This window comes from Suncus etruscus, chromosome 8 (genome assembly GCF_024139225.1).
Source record: "Suncus etruscus isolate mSunEtr1 chromosome 8, mSunEtr1.pri.cur, whole genome shotgun sequence".
NCBI classification, from domain to species: domain Eukaryota; kingdom Metazoa; phylum Chordata; class Mammalia; order Eulipotyphla; family Soricidae; genus Suncus; species Suncus etruscus.
In genome coordinates, this window is record NC_064855.1 from 30,932,667 (window position 1) to 30,957,988 (window position 25,322).

Consider the following 25,322-nt stretch of genomic DNA (forward strand, 5'->3'; position numbering starts at 1 on the left):
TACTCACATACTGTAGGAACCCAGAATTTCAGCTGTTCCCACTTCTCAGCTAACTGGAAAAGCCAAGCAAGTTATAGCTTCTGTGCTGTCAGCTATTAAGATGATGAGTCATGAGGAGCTGCAGTGGCTTTCTGGGAGCTACAGTGCACAAACTCAGATTCTGCAGAAGTGCCTGTGCTAAATATCCAGTTGTCTCCCATGACCGTCCTCCAAGTTTATGTGGCAATGAGAGAAACAGGGGAATACAGGTTCCAGGAAGACCTAAGTCTGACTTTCTAACCTGGAAGTAAGAATACATAGAATAGATATCCAGGGTACAGTCCCAGGTCATTTCCTGCAAATATAAGAGATATCTCTCCAGAAATGACCCCTGTTCACAGCCAGACTACAGAACTGCAGGTGATAAAGACCTAATAAGATAAAGACCAGGCTCTCTGCCAAACCTCATGCATGGTGTATGGCTCTGCAGCTAGGCCTTCTAGGCCAAGGCCTCTAGACTATGAGGGATAAAAGAATGTAATGAGTTGAAAATAAAACTTTGTAATTTCTGGTAATTACTCTCTCTCCCACCCTCGCTCACATCTTCCATGTAAAAATACAAAATGAAGGACCGAGAGATAGCATGGAGGTAGGGTGTTTGCCTTGCACCAGAAGGACAGTGGTTAAAATCCAGCATCCCATATGGTCCTCGAGCCTGCCAGGAGCAATTTTTGAGCCTAGAGTCAGGAGTAATCCCTGAGCGCTGCTGAGTGTGACCCCTCAAAAAAACAAACAACAAATACAAAATAAAATGTCAACTTCATAATTAAAGTGGAGCCTGATCATATTATTTCCCATAAGCTTTATTGTGATCTCTTCTCTCCCAGGTATGCATTAGGTTAACATCACCCATTTCTGTCCCCCACAGACTGGAGTGGTAGGCATTGGAACATGCATCAGACATATGCAAAGGGGCAGCACTACCATTTGATAAAAAAGAAAAGCCCAGAGAAGAAACAAGGATTTTCATGTTTTCATTGATGATTGTGACATTTCACAAATAGGAAGAAAGCTGTGTAAGACTGAGATTTCAGATCTAGATTCTGGGATTTTTTTGAAGGGCTGTGTGCAACTCCAGAGATCAGAAAACAAGACAAAACTCTTTCTTCTGGGTCTCTGACCCTAATTCCAAGCACAAGGATCTTGAGACCCCCAAGGATTTCTTAGGTTGCTAAGGTGTCTTTTGTTCTATTGATGATAAAGTCTGAGTGGTTTTGGTAATTCCCTGAGAATGGTCATGATTAGAAGCTAGGGATTTCATCCTCACCACTTTGTCCTCTCCCTCCTTCTTCAGAACTAAAAAAAAAAAAAAAGAGTAAATAATGGATAAACCCTCCCTTTGGGATGAGATTGTTGTAGGCAGAAAGATAGGAGGCCATAGGGAAAATCAGTGTCTGAAACCTGAACCAAACCAAAAGCACCAAAATGTTCAACACAAAGGACCCATCTCAGGAACCAGGGAAACCATTCCCATGCAGAATTCCAGGCCCAATCATGAATAATTCCAAAAGAGAAGAGGTGGTTGGACACCCCCTGGGGAGACAAGATGGAACAAGGTCATGAGAAAGGCCATGTCCATGCATGAAGATTTTATTATTGCTAAATTTTCTCAGGTGATTTCTCAGATTATGAACAATGGCAAAGAATGTTGTAGATTCCATTCTCCAGGTTGCTGCCTCTCTCCTCTCTTAATAAATATAAGCCATGTGGGAAATCTCCACCATTGACAAGAATTCCACAGAGATCTGATTTGACAGATACTTGGAATTCAGGGAGATGGAAGAGAAATAACTTCTCCCATACCCTTGGCTGTTCCTGTATTCTCTTGATCTTCCTTAATAAACTCACAGTAAATGTAAATGTTTCTCTGAGCTCTGTAATTACTCAATAACATGGACAAACCAGAAAATAAGGAGAGTGTAATCTCGTAATCTCTGATTGTCTACTCTCCATTGAGCAAGTGCACAAACATGGTTTGGAGGACCCTTGCCAGGCCTGGGGGCCCAGTTTCCGGACAAAGAGAATCGGAAAGAACAGAAAAAAGGATACCCCTTGGTGTCTCACAGGATGGATTTGTGAAAGGAAAAGTCTTCCCCACAAGGTGACCGGAAGTGGGGTGGAAACAGGATTCATGGAAACAGACACAATAAGGAATGGAGAACTGGGTCCCTCATTGATCAGGAGAGGACAAGCTTTCCACATCAGGTACATTTTCATATATGAGGTGAGTGAACTCTTAGTGAATGAGCAAATGAACAAAAGTGAGCCACAATCTAAAAGCTTCTGTGAAATTTTTGCAAAATGGATGGTGATTTTGGATGAGATATGCTCAAAATGGACTTCACAGACTCCAGTTTTCTGCCCCTTGTTCTGTACTGCAAGAATCAGTTGGGGAAAGTCAAGCACTTATCCACACTGCACAATGTAAGTGAGTGGAGTTTTCTATCTCTTTTGAATTTCCACACAGTGTTCTTATAACCTACTGACTATTTCTGCAAAGAAAATTATCCTTTAGGGGCTGGAGCAGTGGGCAGCAGTAGGGATTTGCATTGCAAGTGGCTGACTAGGATAAACTGCAGTTCAATCCCCCAGCATATGGTCCCCCAAACCAGGAACAATTTCTGAGCACAGAACCAGAAGTAACCCTGAGCATCACTGGTTGTTGCCCAAAACAAAAAACAAACAAATAAAAAAAGAGGGGCCAGAGTGGTGGCACAAGGGTAAAGCATCGCCTTACCCATGCTAGCCTAGGACTGACCGCGGTTTGATCCCCTGGTGTTTCCATATGGTGGGAGTGATTTCTGAGCGAATAGCCAGGAGTATCCCCTGAGCATCACCAGGGTGGCCCAAAAACCAAAAAAAAAAAAAAAGGAATTTTTGCTTTGAAAGGAAACAATGCAACCTGGCCTGATCTTTGGCCCCTCCAATGCTCAGAAACCCACTGCAGCATTTGACTCTATAGCAAAGAGAAGGTGGTTATGGGGGAAACATTGCAAGAGTGAATACACTAAAAGGTGGAGTGAATAGGCAACTGGCAGGGCCCTTCCTATCAAGATGGGGACATCATAGATGACCTCTGGACTAAATCTGGAAGACTGGTTCTTGAGACATGAGGCAGGAAGCTGAACTCCTCACTTTTAGCCTCTAAAAATTACTCTGTGTGTCCTGCAACTCATTGGCAAGACACAACATCCTATGGAGGACTCCTCTGCTCTGGGAGAGTTGACTCTAGGACCTAAAATTCCTGAATCCTAACAAAGTCTTTCAGTGTCCAGAACAGAATTTTGCATAATTGCCCACTTGACAGGATGATGCGTGCAAATCTATGAAATGTTCTGGCAAAGTAGGCCTAATCCTGGGGCCCTGCCCAGAGGCTTTGCTAGCTGCAAAAGTGAGCACTGCTGAAGGAGGGGAGAATAAGAGGGAGCTGAAGGATTGGGGAGTTGGGGAGAAAGGGAAAAAGTAAAGTGTTTACAAAGAAAGTGGGGGAAATGGGTTCACCATAACTACCACCACCACCCGCAGCAGGTTAGGGGTAAGAAACCACGGCTTTACTCTGCAGTTTTTTCTGACTCAGAGACAGCAGGCTGGAACATTCAACTACAGGCCTCCAATTATACAGCACTCCTGCTGGGGTAATGTTGACCTGCTCCCAAGTACCATCTTGAAATGATTCTCACAGTCCTTGGTTGGTCACTTGATAGCTGATGAGTTTTTTTCTAGAAACCTTGAAAGAAGAGGCATTGCTGGCAAGGCAGCCTGTGGATACTGCTCAGACTCCACAGAGACAACTGTGGGTCCCAGTGCTAAGAACTGCTAATGCATATGAGACCAGAGGGACCTTCCAACAGGTCCAACAGGACCATATTCCAGGAGACTAGACAAGTTGGGTTCAGAATAAGCCCAGGATTATAGGCAGACCCATGGCTAAACCTGAACCTTTTTTTCCTTTCCTTTCCTTTCCTTTCTTTCCTTTCCTTTCCTTTTCCTTTCCTTTCCTTTCCTTTCCTTTCCTTTCCTTTCCTTTTTCCTTTTTCCTTTCCCCTCTCTTCCTCCCACCCTCCCTCCTCCTTCCCTTCCCTCCCTTCCCTCCTTCCCTCCTTCCCCTTCCCTCCTTCTTCCCCCCTCCCCTTCCCCTTCCCTTTCCCTATCCCTTCCCCTTCCTCTTCCTTCCCTTTCCTTTCCCTTCCCTCCCCTTCCCCTCCCTTTCCCCTCCCTTCTCTTCCCCTCCACTTTTCCCCTTCCCCTTCCTTCTCTCTCCCTCGCTCCCTCCCTCCTCTTCTTCCTTCTTCCTTCCCTCCCTCCTCCTTCTTCCTCCCTTCCTTCCTTCCTTCTCTTCCTTCTCCTTCCTTCCTTCCTTCCTCCTTCCTTCTTCTTCCTTCCTTCCTTCCTTCCTTTTCTTCCTTCCTCCTCCTTCCTTCCTCCTTCCTTCCTTCCTTCTTCTTCCTTCCTTCTTCTTCTTCCTTCCTTCCTTTTCCTTCCTTCCTCCTTCCTTCCTCCTTCCCTCCCTTCCTTCTTCCTTCTTCCTTCCTTCCTTCCTTCCTTCCTTCCTTCCTTCCTTCCTTCCTTCCTTCCTTCCTTCCTTCCTTCCTTCTCCTTCCTCCCTCCTCTCCTCCCTCCCTCCCTCCCTCCTTCCTTCCTCCCTCCCTTCCTTCCTTCCTTCCTTCTCCTTCCTTCCTTCCTTCCTTCCTTCCTTCCTTCCTTCCTTCCTTCCTTCCTTCCTTCCTCGGAGTAAAGGGCACACCTGGTGATGCACAGGATCTACTGCTGGCTCTGTAACTAAATATCACTTCTGACAAGGGAAGGGGATTCTATGTAATGCTGAATATTGTACTAGGGTGGGCTGCATGGAATGAGTACAAAATAATTTACTACATTATTATCTCTTGCCAGGAAGTTTTGATCTTTAACACCAGGTGGTCCTAGTGGCCACTAAGGGCATGGGTTAGAACTCCCTTTATCTCTGCATGCACACTCAGGCCCAAAACAATTTGCTCCAGTTCTCCTCCACCCTAGTTTCCGTGAGTTTATCATTAAACACAATGATATCATCACCACACACCAGACACATTTTATCAGCATTTTCTATTATTTCATTGATAGTGCTTTAGTGTTATGCATTAGAGGGAAATTTTTATGTTCACAAAGAGGGGAAGATTCATTCCTCATGATTTCCATTTTGGAAAGAAAGTCAGATGTAAGACTCAAGACTGCCCTTATACTGAAGTCATTGGGCCCCTAATGAAAGCCCAATGAACTTGGAAGACATATTGGCCAGAAAAGGAGGGAAGAGGGGTTGCCCAGTTCATTCTGGGCTTCCCTGGGTCAGTTCTGAGTTTCGGTCCCTGAGATGACTGGATGTGTGTGCCAAGCAAGAGTCCCTGACTTTCTCTGATTAGTCACTTTTTCTCATCACAGGACCCATTCACGTTGTACTGGGGACTTCCATACAGGGCTTGGGATGCTGTCCTGCTGCTTGGAGATGGCTGGCTCTGAGAGAAAAGCAGTAACAAAGTCAGGGACATTCCTAGCACTTCTCTGTCCATTTAGGGACTCATGCAAGCCAGGGGCCATCATGCTGTGGCTAAAATGCAAGTGGAACTAAAGCCTTAAGACACCAGGAGGACCTCACTCATCCCATTGCAGAAAAGGTTCCAGAAGTCTGAACCCTCTCCTAGCTATCTCCTCCCCTGCTTACACTCAACCTTTCACTTCAGAGCAAATCTATCCCAGCCATAGCTTTCACAGCACTTTAGAGAAGTGACTCTCCTTTGAAAGGCCCCCCAGCGCTGTCCTTGGCATCTTTTCAACAGTGTGACTTTAATGGTGATTTTCTGTGTGCCCTGCCGGTCAGCAGGAGCTTAATAAAATCTGCTCCTGCTGCTGGACCCATTCAGTCCACCCCACCTCCACCTTCAAGAGCAGAAGATTTTCAGCCTTGTTTTTTAGGTGATTGATTCCCCATGTTTTCTTCTTTCTGTCCCACTGCGGGAACATTTAGCCTCTATGGGCCACCATTGTTTTCGTAAAAGAAACTTTGATTTTTCTGTTCCTCCACTTTCCACCCCACTGGTGTATAACTATGGATGGGGACACTTTCTTTCTCAAGGCACCATCTGATATATTCTGAGTTTGTCATGAGTTGTTGGGGCTGCAAATTTAGAACAGAGAGCTTCAGCTCAGCAGAGAAACACATAAAGTTAGCTGGCAGCAAGCATGGGGGCAGTTATGTGCAGCTAGGATGGCTTCCACATGTTGTTTTTTAGATATCTGTTTTGTTTTAGGGTCATACCTGGTGGCATTTTGGGATACTCCTTGCTTTGTGCTTGGGGCTCATTCTTCGTGGTGTGGCAAGAACCACCTAGAACCAGGGATGGAACTGGGGCACCCTGCAACTTCAATTCATATTCAGCTGATGGTTCTCTTGCTCTTGCTCTCTCTTTTTATCTCTTTCTATGAACTCAGATTTCTCTTTAATTTATTTTTATTTGTTATTTGTTTTGAGGCCACTTGTGGTGTTCATGTTTTACTCCTGTGCTCAGGGATCACTACTGGAAAGAGATCAGGGATCCAACAGGATGTGGGGATTGAATCTGGGTCAGTCATGTGCAAGGCAATTTCCTTATCACTCCAACCTCCAGGTTTCAGCTTTAAACCGGTCAAGATATTTTGTAACTTCTTTCATTTGAGATTCAGGAGCTAGTAGAGAAAACACTTTAGTCAGAACAGCACACTGATTTGCAGCAAAGGTTTAAAGATGCTTTGTCAGAAGACTATTTTCTGGATGGGAGGCTAATTATGTGAGGAAAGATGTTGAATGAGTTTTGACAACTCAGTAATTATTTTTTCCTGCAACTTCAAATTTGTAAATTTCATCTCTGGGTGCTCTTAACAAGTACCCTTAAGATACCCTGGGTAGGGTCACATTCCTGGCTTATGTAAGGACTAGAGTTTGATCCTTAAGTACTGGACATACAGATCCAATGTTATCTAAAACAGAGGCACATATATTGGAACAATCTGACCTGGTCAGCCAAGTATCCAATATTAGCACCCTTGAGTTCAGTTTCTAGCCCCCAAGCATGGCTTGGAAAGACCCACAAAGTACATGTACATAGTACAAAATACTGTTTTCCAGAAGTTATTCTCGGACATAATACTTTAAATTGATGCGTTCAATATAAAAATAAATGAAACAGTATTTAAGACTATAAATGACATAGCTATGAGGATTGGGGTATTATACCCATTCATTTTTCTATATTTATCTGTGATAGGTATTTGTGTAGATGCTTGAAAATATGGACATTCAGATAATGGAGCTGTTCTTCCATCATTACATAACATTCAATCGGCTTTATTAAAACCTATGACACTGGGCTCAAGAAATAGAACAGGGATTAAGGCACTGGCCTTGCATGTGGATGACCTTGGTTCAATACCAGGCACCACATGATCCTTCAAGTATTGCTGGGATCAGATTCTGAGCACAAAGCAAGGAGTAACCCTTGAGCACTGGTAGGTGTGGCCAAACCCATAAAGATAAGGGACATAAAGATGAGGTGGGAAGAGATTATCAAAGGGCAGGTCATGCAGAAGCTCCAGGTCCCAACCCAACAGCACCTATTTCTGTGAGCATCATAGAAGTTGGGGAGAAGAGAATATAAAACCTACTATAAAATGAAATGAAATGAATCTGCCCCTGTGGGAGGAGCCAAGGATGGTGTCAAAGGTCTCAGAGGTAAGTGAAGCAGAGACAGGCAAGAATTCGCAGACTTCACAGTCCAGCTCACTCTCCTGGGAACAAACAATGAAGGGTTGCACTAGCCACTAATGTTCCAGTCCCTGGAACATTAATGTTCCACTGTCCACTAATGTTCTGGTCCCTGGAGGAACCATACTGACTGATGCTTCAGTCCCTGGAGGGACCTCCCTGTCCACTAGTGCGTCCTTCCCTGGAGGGACCACATTGTCCATTAATGTGCCCATCTGTAGTAGGCTAGAGGTTGCATTCCTAGACCTCAGCACTCCAAGACCCTGCATTCTAGACCTCAGCACAGAAGGAGTAATGAGAGGCTTCTCACAGAAAACTCCTTGTGATTCAAACCTCCCTTTCTAAAAGTGCCAGAAAGGTGTCTCTCCTTTTAAGCCTGAATACACATTCAGGATACTCGGGTTCTGCTTTTGTTTGTTTGGGGGCCACATCTGGCTTACTCCTGGATTTATGCTCAGGGCCACTGCTGGGGGGGGCACAGGGGACAGGGGCACAGATAGGGTACAGAATACAGTACTCAGCTGTGTTTAAGGCAGTGCCCTCTCCACTGTCCCACCTCTCTGGGCCCCTTGTCCTGCTTTCTGTTGGCATCACTTCAATATTTCTAGACTTCATTGGCCATCAGTAAATTTTTGTATGTGATTCACTCCCACTGTGTAAAATGGGAGAAGGGAAGCTTGCTTTGGCCTCAGAAGAGATATCTGGCTTCTGACCACGGGGAAGTTTTAGCTCTTGATGGGGATCAGCGGCTGCACATGTGCAGAGCAACCATTTAATAATCTGAGGGTGTCCTGTGCACCAGCATAAAAGATACATTTTCTCACATACTGTATCTGGAACCTTGGGATCCAGGATTCCCACCTTCATGGGTTAGGGTCCCCAGCATAGAATACCCACAGGCTGGCATAATCTCTCTCCTTTGCCTTCTACCCCACTCGGCTTTCACTGTCTGTCTCACTTACATTCTTTCTTCAATTGCAGGTTTACGGTCTTGGGCATGCTTCTGCAAGTCTCCCCCATCTTTTTCTCTAAACCTTCAAACAAACCCTCCCTCACCCTTCGTCCTTGTCTGGACAACATGACTTCCTATAAAAGAAATTGTAGGTGTCACCCCCAGCTCTTGCCTGTCTCTTGGCAGCTTTTGACCTGCTTTGGAGAGCTGTTATCAAGGAGAAATTCTGGGGGAAGGGCACAGATAGTGGATAGTAAATAAAGCAGAAAATCTATATCTTGACTCCAAACCCAGTTATCTGCTTTGTGGTGGGGAGAGACCCAGTTTCTGGGGTCTCTGAAGTAGCCAAGGTTCATCCTTGCTGTTAGATCTGGGGCACAGCTGGGTCTTTTCTGGAGCAAGCGCTGTTCTTTCTGCTTGTGTTTCTTGGTTGGCATTTCTGGGTCACAGTTCCTCTGTAGCTAACTTCCAAATCCATTTAAAGGCTATATGGGCTCTCTGAAATACACAAATCACTGAAGGAACCAATAACAATACTCTAATTAATGATGGTCTCTATTAGGAATTATAGCTTATTAGGTGACATTCTCAAATCTCCTTTGTGCAGCTCTGTAAATCAACTCCCCCCCCAGAAACAAGGAACACCCTTCTGCTTCACACACACTACCCCTTCCCCCAATAATCAAATTCCAAGTATGAAGATTCATGGCCCTTCTTCCAGACAAAAATGCATATTACACAGGTAGCTGCTCTGTTGTTCTGGATGTGAAATAAATACATCTGGAAGAATTTTTTTAAACAGGAGGGGAAAAAGAATTGAGAAGGCAGAAGAATTGGAAGAAAGGGAGGATATCTCTATTCCAACAATATCTTCTTCTAAAGATATTTATGATAATAAAGGATTAGGTTACTTTTATTCTAGCTATATTAAATTAAATCCTTGGCCCTGTTTTTATAAAATAGAGGCAGTTCTGAGAGCATCAATCCCATCACAACCAAATAGCCACTAGGAAAAAAATGGCTGTTTCTGGTGAAGGGACACCCAGTTCTTATAAACTGTTAACCATGGTAATGAACCAATCCAAGAGATATACTAATAATGACACGAGGAAACACATTTATTGTTGATTGTTGAGATACTGGCAGACTTATTGCCAGTTTGTTAGGAGGGTTTGGCCCAACCATGGTGCAATTAAAAACAAATTGAATACAGGGACAAAGAATCAATAATCTAACAGGGCAACTTTTAGTTTGCAAAATACAAATATAAATTAATGGACCTGAATGCAGTTGCTAACTGACATTAATGTCTTCAAGTCAGCCAATCCAACTGCATCATCACCCCATTATGTTGATTGCCATGGTTTGGGTGCAGGTGCTTCAAGCCTTGATTACCAGAGCGACCCTTTGGGTGCTTTGTTTTGGGGGTGATTTCCAACTCCACAATGGGAAAGTGTCTGTGCAAGCCTCCCTGGAAGCTCTTAATTGAACCATGATTTCAAAGGTTTCAGTAGGAATCTATTTAGCAATGAATGTGTTTCAAAGCCTGTTCAAAGAGGAAGGAGACAAGAGAAATATATACAAGAGGAACAGTGAGTTTCATGTATGATCTTTAATAACTTTTCAAACTTCCTCACGAATGCACTCCTTGAGAGATTTATTCTTTTATGAGAACAACCAATAATTTTCTTCATCTTCCACAAAAGATATAAAAGCACCTACAAGACAATTTTCCATTACATTTATGGATTGGTCATCTATAATATGTATCTGTTGAGGAAACTTCCAAAGTAGCCATACTTGTTCAGATAATCTCTAAACTATGATCCAACAGAAATTCAGAAATCCAACCTCGACTCCTGCCTTCAAGATGATCATCTGTGGCATGAAAAGAATTAGAGCTACTGGAATGACAATCTGAAACAACCATGAGTAGGTTCTTATAAGGAATGGTAGCTAAAGTGGTCATGAAATCACACAAAAAGATTGGCTTTGGGGTTGTATCATCAAAAACTGCTATTCAATATGGTAGTACTATCAGGTGTGGCTCATTTTGATTAAATTAATTTAGATTTAAAATGCAGTTTTTCAATTTCACTTGTCATAGCTCAAATTACCAACAGTCTCTTGGGGCACAGCCAAATGGGCAGCATGTTGTCCAGCAGAATAAGCACCTTATAAACACAACAGCACAGCACAGTTCATGGATATGTAGAGCTTTAGTATCTTGAGAAATGAACATTTAGAAGAGAGAGTCTAGGGGTAATAAATATCAAAGAATGCAGGACATTAGAGTTGGGCCAGAGATTAGTCAAGTATCATATTGGTTGAGTTGATGGAATGTAAAAGTGAAAGTCAAGGAGAGGTAAGAGGCTGATTTTGGGATCATTCAGATCTCAGAAAAAAATGATCTATGAGGTTTAGACTTGATTTTTTCAATAGTGAGACATTAAAATTATGAGTAGGGAGAAGTGAGATGATCAGATATATGCTTAAGTAATATTTATGCAACACTGTTAAAATTAATGCCAAAGATGCAGATACTGAGGGCTGGGTAGCAATTAGAATGTGACAATGAGGAGGCACTGGAGAGTAAGAGTCTATGCTTTGATGGTAGAGTCTGTGGGAACAGAACAGAAAGGAAATGCTTTTATTGGACATGACATCTGCTCTGATCATGACACCAAAGACAAAGAAGAGTAAGGAATTTTATTACAAAGTTTTATACATGGACAATATGCCTGTGAACAGAAACGTGAACTGAAAAAGGCAGAACAAGAGATCTGGAGGAAGGAGGAGAAATGCAGTACGGGGCAAATGAAGATGTCAATGGAAAACCCAAGAGGAAGAGCTCAAGAAAGAACCAAAAATAAGAAATTAGGATGAGAGATGAAATTTAAGAGATGGACGTGCAAATTACGAGATATAAACCAGATATTAACAACCACAGGAAGTCATAATTACTCAGACAAATAGAACCATAGAGAAAAGGATTTAATAGAGATAGATGTAAACCATAGCAGAGAAAGGGGTCTTAAATGTTTTGAATAGAGATAACATGGTAAAGGAAGAACATGACCCAGCATAGATCAGGTATCATCAGGCTGACTGGTCTTTAAAGGTGGGATACCCTACCCTAGACGGCTATTTTACTCAGTTCACTGCTATGTACATACTAGTGGGTGGGTCACCTCAGGCAAGTTCCTTAATCTTTCTAAGCCTCAGTTTCCTCTTTGAAAACAGAAAAGGAGGAAAATACTGGCTGGAACGACAGCACAATAGTAGGGCGTTTGCCTTGCATGCAGCTGATCCAGGATGGACCTGGATGGACCAGAACAAACCTGGATCCCTGGCATCCCATATGGTCCCCAAGCCAAGAAAGATTTCTGAGTCCAGAGCCAGGAGTAACCCCTGAGCATCATAAGGTGTGCCCCCTCCCACAAAAAAAGAAAAATATGTCTCATTTTTTAAAGATAACTGGAAAGCAGAATTGGACAAAATAATTACTATGTTATATGTACTACTGTAATATCTATGGTATATAACTATTTTTAGAAAACATGGGTCAAATAGATAGCAATCTAATACGGTAAGGCACTTGCTCCCATATGGCCAAGCTTGCCTCTATCCCTGGTACCCCACACGATCCCCTGGGAACTTCCTGAAGTGAGTTTTAAATGCAGATGACAGAGCAAGTCCTGAACCCCATTGGATGTGATCCCTGAACCAAACCTGAACCAAATCATTCTAGAATGGTCTGCCCTCCTCAGGATGATTTTACTACACTTCTACTGAAATTAAGTTTTACCATTTAAGGAGAGGAAATTTGAGTGAGAGCACAAACTTTGGATAACCCCCATAATAAACTAAAGTAGAAATCAGTACAGATGCCCATTGGCAGAACTAAGGGTGGAATCACATTTGCTAACTGAAGTTCAAAGAAGACAAAATTGTATCTTCTCTCCCAATAAAGACACATGCTACTTCAGGAAAACATCCCTATTCTGAGTCCATAGGGATGACATTCACCTCACAGACACTGGACCATGAGTAGAATCACATTTGCTAAATGTATTTTGATGAAAACAAAATTAGATCCCCTCCCCACCTACAAAGACACATCCTCCATTGAGGAAAACATTCCTATTCTGAGTCATAGGGATGACACTCATTGGATCATATAAAACTTAAATCTATTAGAAAACTTCAGTAACATTGAGGTATTTACTTTTTCTCCAAAGTATGGCTGTCCCCTTATTAACAGCCACAGAAAAGCTTTTTGTATATTTACTTGAACTATTGACAGAGTGGACTCTCAGATAACCAGCTGAGCTCACCATGCAAATGGAGGAGAACATAAGAGGCATTTCATTTTCTCCTCTGGCTCCATATTCATAATGGCTTTGAGAACCAACTTAAGATGTTCTGCTTATGATGTCCATTTGAGGCTAACTCTTTGTTGTTTTTTTGCTATGGAGGAGCTGTCTCACAATCTCCAAGTTCTCCCCTTTAAGCTGTTTCTGAACATACAGAAAATAAGCAATACATGGCAGTTAGGATATACTGACAGACTTGTTACTTGCAGACATTATGTTCACCTATCTTTGAGCAGTTCTAATTTTGACTTCCAGCTGAGAATTGTTTTTGTTCAGGGTTAACTCATATAATGGGGGTTATTATATCCCCCTCTTTTCTTGTAACTAGGTGAAGTCAGGATGATACAAGCTTCAGCATAAAGCTCAGGGGTCCTCAAACTTTGACTAACAGGCCACATGTGGCCCACAGAGGACACAATAAGCCTGCCAGGTACTTTTTCCACTGCTGCCTGTCCTGCTTAGTAACCAACTCATTCCGGGCCCACAGTAGGCATGTGTGGGAAGTGCGCTGCACTCTCTGACTCCTTTTCTTTTTGTCTCTTGACTCCTCCTCTCAGTCTTGGGTGGGGATCCTCAAACTATGGCCCACCCAAAGCAGGCACATAGTTCCCATTTAAATACTGGAAAGTTTGATGATTTAACTTTAATTGTTCATTTTAAATATTGTATTTGTTACCTCCCTTCTTTTACTTCAAAATAAAATATGTGCAGTGTACATAGGAATTTTTTCTTTAAACTTTAGTCTATCTTTCTAATGGTCCTAGGGATAGTGAACAAGCTCTGTGTTTAAATTTTTTGAGGACCCCCTGGTCTAGCTGATACAGGATGTATCAATTTAGTCTTGTTTGGAATTATAACCAGTGGGGCACATACTAGGGGATCACTTCTATCTCTGCTCAATATCCACTCTACCAGTGCTCAGGAAACCCTATGCATTATGTGATGTGATCAAACCATGATCGGCTACATGAAAAGCAATAGTTTTACAATTTGTACTATCCAGCTCAGAACATGTCTATTTTTCTCATAAATGGTAATTTTCCCTCTCCTACTTTAGCTCTGATGTTGAATCTAATCCCACTAGTGAATCCCTGGGCGAATACAGTGATAGTTCCAGGAGAAAGGCCCTCCTTGGTCTGCTGTGGTATTTGCAAGTTCACTTCCTAGGGTAGAGTGGATCACCTTGCCCAGTGTTTAGAATAGTAATTCCAGTCCTAGAATATGATACTGATTTTCTCCTATGTCTCTCAGGGATTTTGTGAGGAATATTCAAAAGAACTATTACTAGAAAAGTATATTACTTGTTTATATTTGATGATTTGTCCTCAGGACACAGCTGGTAAAGGGAACTTCGAACATCTACAGGCTCCATTATCTTGGACACATAGGCATCTCCCTAAGTTTCAGTGTATAAGCACAGTGTGAATGTTATGGAGACTTTGAAGGTGAGGACCTGCATTATAAGGTTATACCATAATGTGCTCCCCATTGAGGTGGCTGATGTTCTCCAGAATCTGGAACTAGACTCAGCCACTCCATTGCCAACCTGAGTGCCTTTTTCCAGCCAGTTCCATCTATCCTGACTTCAGGCTCAAGAACTTTTGCAGGTATAGAAACCACATTAGCTTGCCACATTAGTGGCACCTTGAATATGAGAAATTAGCATATGGCATCATTTCTAGACCTTAGAATAAAGTTGGGTTTACTGAAGAATTCCTCCCCCCCCAGGAAATAAATATTTATCCATATTTAGATTCCTGAACCAGCCAAGTGAGGAAATAGATGACCAATTTCTAAGAAGCAAAGACCCACCAGACCTGATCACCCATCTAGATCTGATGAAGAAAAGAACAATGGTTGCACCTCCAGTACCAGAATAGTAGTGACACTAGAGCTTTCACGTAAACAAGAATGACAATTCGATCTTGAATTCTAGGTTCCCATATAATAAAGATGAAATATTTAAAATGTATGTCCCTAGAGGGCTGAGTTCCAAGCAAATAATTTTCTTTGCTTCTTTATGGCCTCTCTATGACCTATGGAATCAAACATTACCACAATTTTCTTACATGAGCTTCACTTTTAAGTCTTGCTTGAATAATACAGTCAAAACAGAAAAAGACAAAGAGGACAATCTAGGCCAGAATGATAGGACAGTGGTTAGGGTGCTTGCCTTGTATGTTACTGACCTGGGTTCGATCCTTGATGCTCCTGATGGTCCTATGCACCATGAAGCCCTGCCAAGAGTGATCTCTGAGGTCAGAGTTAGAAGTAATCCCTGAGCACCTCCAGGTGTGCCCCCCTCCATAAAAAAGAAACAGGACAAAGGAGAAGAAACAGTGGAACACCTTTGAGGGTCTAAGAGGCATAACTGCTGATACAGCAGGCAGTAGAGTAACTGGAAGAATTTAAATATTGGAGATAATCATTATGGTTTAACACTCAGCCATAGGAGAGAAAAATAACAGCAAATAGAGTGTTGGCTTTGCATGAAGCTGAACACAGTTCAATCCCGGCACCACATACGATCGCTTGAGTACTGACAGGAGTGCTCACTGAGCAGAGATCCAGGAGTAGCCCTTCATCACTGTCAGGTATTCTTGGCTCTTTCTCCACAAAGACCCAGACCTGCTACTACCTCTGGAGGATTCCCATTACTCTCAGGATCTCAAGTATTCATGGGAATCTCATATAAAATGGAGCCATGAGTCACAATCCTCAGCCACAGCTTCACAATGTCTGGGAAATGTTAAAGGACAGAGTGCTGAGCCTTTAAGGAGTCAATGGCCACTGGGGATTGCCATTTGCCATTTGCCAACTCAACTCTCAGTGGATCACTCTGCACACTCACTCCTACAGGGAAGAGCTCCCAATTTCTGTTACTCTAATCTGGGATCCAATAATCAACTCTGTCTCACTCCACCTACTTGAGCACTTCACCACTGAACAGTATCTCCTCTCTGTGCTCCATCAGGGACTGAATATCACTTTCCTTCCTTCATTGGATTAACATTTACATAGCACTGAGTGAGAATTCCCCAGTGTGCTCAAATAATTGTTGGTTACATCTGTTCTCAAAGAGGGTTGATTTCAGCACACTCACCATATTCATGCATATGAAATTTTTGATGACTTTCCAGTGGGTCCTGTCTGATATTCAGTTACCTGTTTATTTGGGTGTATAACAGAGATAGTACAGTGGGTAGGGCATTTGCTTTTGGAGGCAGTGACCAGTTCCATCCTCAGCATCCCTTATGGTCACATAATCTACCACCAGGAGTTATTTTTGAATGCAAAGCCAGGAGTAACCCTTGAGTCCAGATAGTTGTGTCACACCCCACCCCCTAAAAATATGTTCCTTTGCTCCAGTCTGACTGTGTACAGCAGGGATTTTCTGGCGCCCTAATCCTAGCAAGGAAAACATGCTCCTCTTTCAGGGACCAGGATCCTGACATTTGAAGAAAAGCCAAAATGTTCACTTTCCCCAAATTCAGAACCATTGTGCTCTCTGTCATACTCCTCTCTCCAAGCAGGGATTGCCATGCTGTGTATAAGGCACCTGCATTTAAGAGGAATTCAGCAGACCCACCAGAGGTATCAACGAATTTTCCTGGAGCAGAGAGCTGATAATTCCCCAAGAAATATTTGTCCAGCAAACCCGTTTGTGGATTCCCCATATGTGGATTACTAGCAATATTTCTGAGATTTATGCCATGGTACTGACATTACATTTCTCTCTTATTATCTGGCATATCTCTCCCTTGTAAAATCACAGGCCGAAATACAGCTTCAGTCAAATTCTTTTGCTCAGAAAATGCCCAGCACCAAAGATTACTAAGAAAAGTTTTTCCCCAGCCAAAAATTTACATCTTGAAAGCAAGTCAGAGAGCTAACTTGCAAACCTGCCTTTCTGGCTTCAGCTTCTAAGTAGTAAAGAAATAGTTTTTACCTTCACTGCTAGCTGCCATCTAGGCCCAAATATGCAGCAAAACAAGTCCTTTATCTTTGTTATAAGAGCCTCCTTTCTAATCAAGCTACACCCCTTCTCTTTATTTGTTAATGCCATGCTTCTTAGCTCAGGAACTCTTAGTAAGATCCTTCTCACCTGAACTGGCTACTTTGATATGTATATTTTAGCAGGGCTTGCTGTTAATATTTCTATTTTCCTATGACTCCCGCCTTTTGTCAACATGGAACCTCCCTTTCATGCCTAAGACTGGTTTTGCCATGTATATGTACCTACCAACATGGAGGATTAAACTTGTCTCAACTTCTTGCCAGAGATAAGGTTCTCCATATTCAATAGTTGTGTGTGGTCTGATTTTCTTTAATATTATTTTGTCTGAGGTGTTTCGTGGTTTCACCTGCTTTCCTCTCGTGAAGGATATTTCCCCCCACCAGAGCTGCTGAGATGCAAGATGCCTGCAGCAAAGGATGGCTTCTCACTTTCCTTTGGACAGTTTCTCCTGAAGGACACCACCATTTCTCTGGCAGAGTCATGGCCCATGTTATCAGAGTTTCTGGGGCTTATTATGATAATTATGGAGCTTTGGTCTTTCCCTATGAGCATCCCAGCATGTGGATTGCCCTCCTATACCAAACCAACCAATAATAAATCTAAAAGCCCATGAGACACTACCTGACTCTGAATTGCCTACACTTGACCCTACATACAAGCTTAGGTCATTGGTTACAGTCTTAAAGCTCTTCTAATAGATTTCCTCTGTGACTGAGATAGACTGCATGAATCTGTGATCAGAGTGGAATGAAAGAAAGACTTCGAAATGGAAGCCCTCAGATAGGTAAAATGGCAGTGAAAAACACACTAAATAAAGACTCTAAGCTGGGGCCAGAGATAGGGACTATCAGTCCTTCATACTATGGGAACAGGGACTCCATAATATTAATGTCCGTCTGCTATTTGGACCTGGGGTGCAGAGATTCATATATTTTCCATGAGACAGAAAAGACACATACTTTACTCACCCTACCCCAAAATAAAAACAAAATACATCACATAAGTTGCAGGTTGAAAATTTTTGTTTTTTCTCATTGCAAAATCTATAACTTACATCAGCAGTGTGAAATTAAAAGCAAGATTAGGCCTCAGTTTTATACATGCCTTATTGTATTCCAAAAGCTTTTGACTCAGTCAGATAAATCTCCTTTAAGAGGATTAGGAAACTTTCATTATCTTTATCTAACCTGAACTAATATTAAGACTGAAAAATTCATCTGCAGATGGGACAAAAGCCAGCCCAGTGGGGAAGGAGGAGAATTGTGGGGGCTCCATCTAGGCTCCCTGCAAGTCCCATTGGGTTCCAAAGGCAAGAAAGTCACCCAGAGGCTAAGATAGGAGACAAGATTATGCCCCACCTCTTCATGTTACCCTCCATAAAATGTAAATGCTGTTTTTCTGTGTCACATGACTTCCTCTCCCCTTGGCCTATCTATAGCTGTTGTATTTGCAGTTCACATATAAGCTCAGATGCCCCAGTATAAAAGTCCTTTGGCTTTCATGGTGGCAAATTTGACCCAGTATAACCCAAATCCTTAAGAACAACAGGAAAACCCTTTAGCCTCAGTCCCCAACACAGTCAGTACAAAGAATCAGCCCACATGCATTCAGAATGCATCTTTCCCAGTGCCAGCACGTTTCTCCCTTTATACTGAACACTGACTTTGAACTGCTCCCACCCTCTGTCTTAGCTCCTGCAAATCAGAGATACTGGACTTATTTTTGCACAATGCCCGATGGTTTTTGTTTCCCCACTGCAGTACCTGATGTCAAAGATAACTGTGCCAACAAGGCCATAGGAATGTTTGTAGGAGAGTGTGGAAGTGCCATGTAGGTGTCATTTCCAACATGTATAATGTCAACTCTGCAGGAATTAAACCCAGGTGGTAGGTGGGAGGTGAGAACCCACTCAACTCAGTGCTGGTTTTCTTTCTGCCTTCCCTGAAGCATTCAACAGACACTCTAGCACTTCTCCAATGACTGGTCTCCCATAGGACCTTCACCATGGTGGGCAGAGAAACCTCCAATATGACAGTCACGTCTCCAGATAGCAGGACTATCTTAGAGCTCTAAAATAACAAGTACCAACCAGCCAGCCTTCCTGAGCAGCATAGGCACAAAGCTGACAACAGAAGGTATACAGACCCATGGGGGGGAGGGAGGAAAATGAGACAGAGTGGCATCTTCATAATGTGAAGACAAGGGCCACAGCACATGAGTTTCTGACCTAGCAAATGCCACCTGCACGGGCCAACAATGACAGGGACCTGAAGACTGGGCCAGCAGAACCAATATAGCCACAGATGCTAGCAGCCATTCTGTACATGGTGCAAGTGACCACTCACCCAACTCCAGGTCAGCATAAAATCCATTGACAGGAACAAATGCAGAAATTTTCACACAGAGATTTCATGTACACACACACACACACACCAAACTAATTATAGAAACCATGGTAGGTCCATGTTTGTTGAGCAAGCACATCAGACATTACACTACTGGTTAAAAAAAGCAACCACCTGGGATGGAATCAAAGGCAGGTACTAAGGATTAAGTCATCCAGGGGAATCTTTCTTTTTTAAAATAATATCTTTATTTAAACACTGTCATTACAAACATGATTGTAGTTGGATTTGGGTCATAAAAAAGAACACCACCTTCTCCAATGCAAACAGGGGAATCTTTCTAAGAGCTTCTTGTATGCCCACAGCTTGCCAGTCTGGAAAATCAGCGAGGTCAGGCCAACACTGTCATTTGAAGAAGTATAACCAGGATAAGAAACTGGATTGATATACCCGGATTGCCACAGTATCAACATACGGAATCACAATTGTTTTCCTATTGACATGGGGAGAAACTTGAGGAGCAGTTTAAAATCATGGTTCACATATTCTTCTAGCTAATATGACAGTGGGTTTTTTCATTTTTTATTTTTTATTTTCTGGTTTTTTGGCCATACCCGTTTGATGCTCAGGGGTTACTCCTGGCTAAGTGCTCAGAAATTGCCCCTGGCTTGGGGGGACCATATGGGACACCGGGGGATCGAACCGTGGTCCTTCCTTGGCTAGTGCTTGCAAGGCAGACACTTTACCTCTAGCGCCACCTCGCTGGCCCCGGGTTTTTTAATTCTTAAAAGAAAATGTCTGAAGAGGGGAAAAAGAAAATGTCCAAAGACTAAATATTTCTTCCCTAATTTATTTTCCCTGATAATGTAAAATTTTGAAAGATTTTGTCTGGGCTATGATAATTCAGAGTTTTTGGGAAAGAAATATGGGAAAGGATGGACGGATATTCCTCTATTTGTCCTGCTCATTGGAATTCTCTAAATTTTTTCCAACACAGGCTGGTGATACAGATTTGACTGATATCAAGGCATCTTGGAGGTCTCAACATAAGACCAGCAATAGAAGGTGCTAAATCTGGAGCACTGAGCATAGGCAGCGCCCAAAGCAGTAGCCAATAGAAATCACATGTGTCATGATTTCTATTAACAGGAACAGACTATTATCAGAGAGCCTCTTAAAGGTCATCAAAAGACCCAAGAACAGAGCATATTCCACATTTTAACAAATCTTTTCCAAAAGACCTGCATGTCACATAAGTCAGAACTCAACCAGCACCTGCCAACTAAGACACACAACCATGAATGACACATGGTAAAACTTTCCTTACTGAATCATGGACAGAGTGTGGGAATAGTGAGCCAAAATATGTCTCTGTCAATGGACAGAGAATGGGAATGTGACACTCTTGAGACACGAATTGAAGAGCAAAGACTCTGATCACTCTTCTTTCCCCTCCATGGCTGACCTTATCCATGACCTTGGGCCAACTCCCAAGTTCAGATGTGACTCACCTTGCACAATGAGGTGAACCCGAGAGGTTTTTGGATGGTTGTCTGTCTGCACCGAGCAGGTGTAGGGGCCTTCGTCATAAACATCCACATTCTGGATCATGATGCTATACTGGGTTGGAGTGTTGACCAGGATAATCACACGAGGGTCTATGGACCACTTGTCATTCCCAGCATACAGGATGGTGCTGCGGTTTAGCCAGGCCACCCGGGTCACTCGGTCATCTATGGTACACCTACGGGGAAGGAGAAGCAAGGAGAAGGGGAGAGGTGAAGAGGGGGAAGGAGAAGCAAGGAGAAGGGGGGAAGGAGCAGCAAGGAGAAGGGGAGAGATGAAGGGGGAAGGGAAAATTGGAGAAAAGAAAGTGTTGAGAGATTATATTATTAACATGGTAGTTGTATTTCAAGGAATAATGAAACAACACGACCCACTGTGCAAAGGAAACAATCAATTATTGATGAAACACCCTAATATAGGCTAATGTGACTGAATAATTTCAATGAACCAATGAAACAAAATCATTTCTATTTGATTTAGGAGCTTGCTCTGTGAATATATTGGTGGTATATTTGCTTTCCATCTTATTTCCACCCCAGGCTTCTATGAAAATTAGTTTATATTTCTCGAATGCATTTACCACATTGTGAGAGATGTGCCCATGGGCACAGGGGAGAGAAAGGTAAAGTGGATCCATATTTCAAATAGTTCATAGATAAGCTATAGAGCAAACACTTCCTGGGAAACAGTCAAAGAAGGAAGGCATTCCCCTGCAGACCTCCCTGATGTGGATAATCTCCTTGAACATCTAAGCTGCCCAGCTGTATTTACAATTTCTATTCATAGGCTGTTAAAATATACCTTCCAACATCCTGGCATTAAAGGTGGTCATGGCTACCTGTTGAGATTAGGGAAGGAGAAACTGGTCAAACAAAACTCTTCCTTCTTACACTTTCTCCTACCCACAAAGAGAAAAGAAAGCAGCCATTTTATCCTAGTGGTCAAGGACAAGAGATGACCTCTAGCCAACTACATTAATTATTGCATTCTCTGTTTTCCATGCTGTGGGTGGAAATATAAACTGGTTCCATTCTCTAAATACAGTATGGAAATCTATCAAAACTTAAAAATACATCTACCATATGATCTAGGAGTTCAAATACTAGGCATTTATCCCAACAACATAGAAACACATGCTTAAAAAGACTTAAGTACACATATGTTCAGGGCAGCACTATTTACACTAGTCAGAATTTGAAAACAGCCCATGTTTCCAACAATGGATGGGTTGATAAAGAGAGTGTAGTCCATATACACAATGGAAGACTCCTAAATGAGAAACGATTAAATCTTGCCTTTTGCTCCAACATGAAAGAAACTAGGGAGAGTCAGGGTAAGTCCAATATGTTAGAAGGAAAAAGGCAAATACCAAGTGATCTGTGGGGGATCTAAAGCAACAAAGGTAATAGTGTACACTGAAAACAAACCATTGAACTATAACCACTGGGCTGAGGTCCCCCAGGTGAGCTGTCAGACCTAAAGGTCCACTGGGCAGTGGTGGAGAAATTTGGACTGTGTATGATATCACTATAACCCTTAAAAGAAGAAACATTATGGACTGGAGTGATAGTAGAGCAAGTAGGGTGCTTACTTCGTGTGTGCAGCTGACCTGGAATCCTTGACATCCCATAGAGTCCCCCACTCCTGTTAGGAGTAATTTCTGAGCACAAAACTAGGAATATTCCCTGAGGCAGCCATGACTGTGACCCAATCCCTCTCTAAAACCCCAAAAAGAGAAACATTGATACTCATAAATCAATTTATAGCAATAAAAATAAGATAAATAAAACATAGTCAATAATTATTAATATTAAACTTTCCTAATGAAAACTACATTTTCATAAGGACCTAAACCCTGTTAATATAATGAAGTTTTAATTCACATTTCCGGGAATCAGCTTGGCTGAGGACAAGAGGACAGAGGAAAGACAATAGCCAGCCAGTCTGGAAAACTACTGCACAGGCCAAAGAGTTAGTACAGGAGGTTAAGACACTGGCCTTTCTTTTTTTTTTTTTTTCCGGACAAAGTTTTATTTTGTTCTGACTACCAGCACCACATATGGTCCCCTAAGCTTGCCAGGAGTGATCCCTGAGCTCTGGGCCAGGTTGTTTAAACCTCCACTCCCACCCCACATTTCCCTCTGCCCCCATGACAAAGTACAAATAAATGCTCTCAATGGTTTTGTCAAATATTGTCAATTTTGTAGACCCTAGAATACTTTAAGTTTGTGGGTGTACACCCACATAAGTTGACCTAGTTTTTTTTCTAATTAAGTTAGAGTTGGGAAGCACATATTTTTGGTCTGTAGAGAATATTCACATTTTAAAATAAAGATGTCAAAGAACCCCTTCGGATGAATATATTCAGTAGAATTTAAAAAATCATAGTAAATGGGTACTTGCGGTTCTTCATTGTCAAAATTCTGAGTAAGTTTTTGTGAACAATCCCAAAATGTTAATTATTCTGTTTTCACTTACGTTTCATCTTCTGCCCTCTATAGGATTTGATCCCAATCTAATATTAATGCTCAAAAATACTTTATTGATCACTTACATATTTGTGGTGAACTGAAATTTCCTGCATATCCTGTGACCATAACTCAAAATAATATTTTAGTTGAATTATCATTTTAAGATTAATATTGATAAAGCAATATAATACATTGGTTCTACATAGTATTAAGTAATAATTAAATCTAAAATGACTTTTTACTGGAAATGTAACCCTTATGACAAGGACAAGACTTTTTCTTTATACCAAAGAGAAATATCATTAGTGCCAGAAACAAGAGAACTCAAGAGAAATTTCCCTTTTACTTTTTTCTTTGAGAGAAACTTAGAGATACATAAGGAGATAAAGTTAAAAAAATTGTTTAGTAATGCCATTCAAATCTTTGAACCCCTTCCAACTTATATGTTAACAAAATTACATAGTAATATAGCTTCAAATATTACTTTAATGATCTCACAGCTAACAATTCAATTTGTTCTTCCTTCAATTTACTTTCAAGTGACAAACTGAAAAACAACTGCCTTGCAAAGGGCTTTGTATCTCAGAATAAAAGTCAAATTTCCAATATCTGGATGGTGTGTTACTAATAATTGACCAAGTCTTTGGAAATGACTATCAACTAAATTTAATATTTAGCTTTACATTTAATTCAATTAAAAGCTCCTTATTTGACCTAACACCCTCCAGGAGGTGGTCAAAACCGAATATTATTTATTTTAATTTGTCAAGCAATGTCTGTTTTTTTCTTTTGGGTTCAAATTCTAAGACAGAGAAGGTGTGCTAAGCCCTAGATCCTTATTAATGATGGAATCTCTGCCTGCTTGGTTCCCTGTTAGTTTGTAAGAGAAGGAGATCTAACTTCTTCAGAGTGAGGGTGGACAATGCTTTTCCCATTTATCACAAAAGCCTAAAGATTCCAGGAGATCAGAGAAGGGGGTTGCAAGTAACTTGGATAAAGACTTAAATCACTGTGACTAGCATGGATGGAATGAGTGAAGCGGAAACCAGAATCAGAAAGACACAAGAAAGAGATGGAGTTCATTCCCCAGCCCAAGCTATGGAGCAGGGATGGAGTTGATGAGGGCTATTTTACTATTTCGCAGGCAGTGCAGAAGGAGAAATCCAGGCCCTAGAGCCAAGATTTTCACAATGGAGTAAGCCTCCTTTGCACCCAGATAGCTCCTGATGCTCAGAGCTGGGACAAGTCTCAGAAGGCACTTTGTTTCAGAACTCTGGTCTGAAAGAAACCAGACACTAAAAAGTGAACAGCTTTAAGGTATGTGTGTGTTGTGCTTTATATTTTTTTTCTACTTACATCTTGTTGCTTAAAGTACAAAAGTGTCATGATTTATGCCAATAACACATGGGTAATTGATGAGGTTCCAGGAAAAGAAAAGACTAGGAAGAGGCCAAGACCAGGTCCCAAAAAACTCTGTCCACTGAGGTATGGAACTGATACTTGCAGATGTTTCAAATAATTCTGCCCCACCCCTCCTGGAAAAAATGAAGATGTGTGAGAAAGAAGGAGTCTCCTGGGCAGAGGTTCAAGGAATACCCATATAGCCCTACCAGTTCAATGCAGGCAACTTTATCATGTTCAATCAGAAGGCAATAAGATACGTGACTAGAAAATAATGTAATTTAAAAATAAACACCACATCTCAAGAACCCTTTAATAATCCATGGAACAGGGGCCAGAGAAATAGCATGGAGGCAGGGTGTTTGCCTGGCATGCAGAAG

The 25,322-nt window shown here is 41.9% G+C and overlaps 1 protein-coding gene across 3 annotated transcripts in view; it reads right to left on the bottom strand.

The window, feature by feature from the left end:
* Positions 1 to 25,322, bottom strand: part of OPCML (opioid binding protein/cell adhesion molecule like) — a 650,993-nt gene that overhangs the window by 265,147 nt on the left and 360,524 nt on the right. For all 3 annotated transcript variants that reach the window (XM_049778296.1, XM_049778293.1, XM_049778295.1), the window contains exon 2: positions 21,016 to 21,248. In XM_049778296.1, coding sequence (XP_049634253.1) covers positions 21,016 to 21,248 — 233 coding nt within the window. The remainder of the gene's footprint in view (positions 1 to 21,015; positions 21,249 to 25,322) is intronic.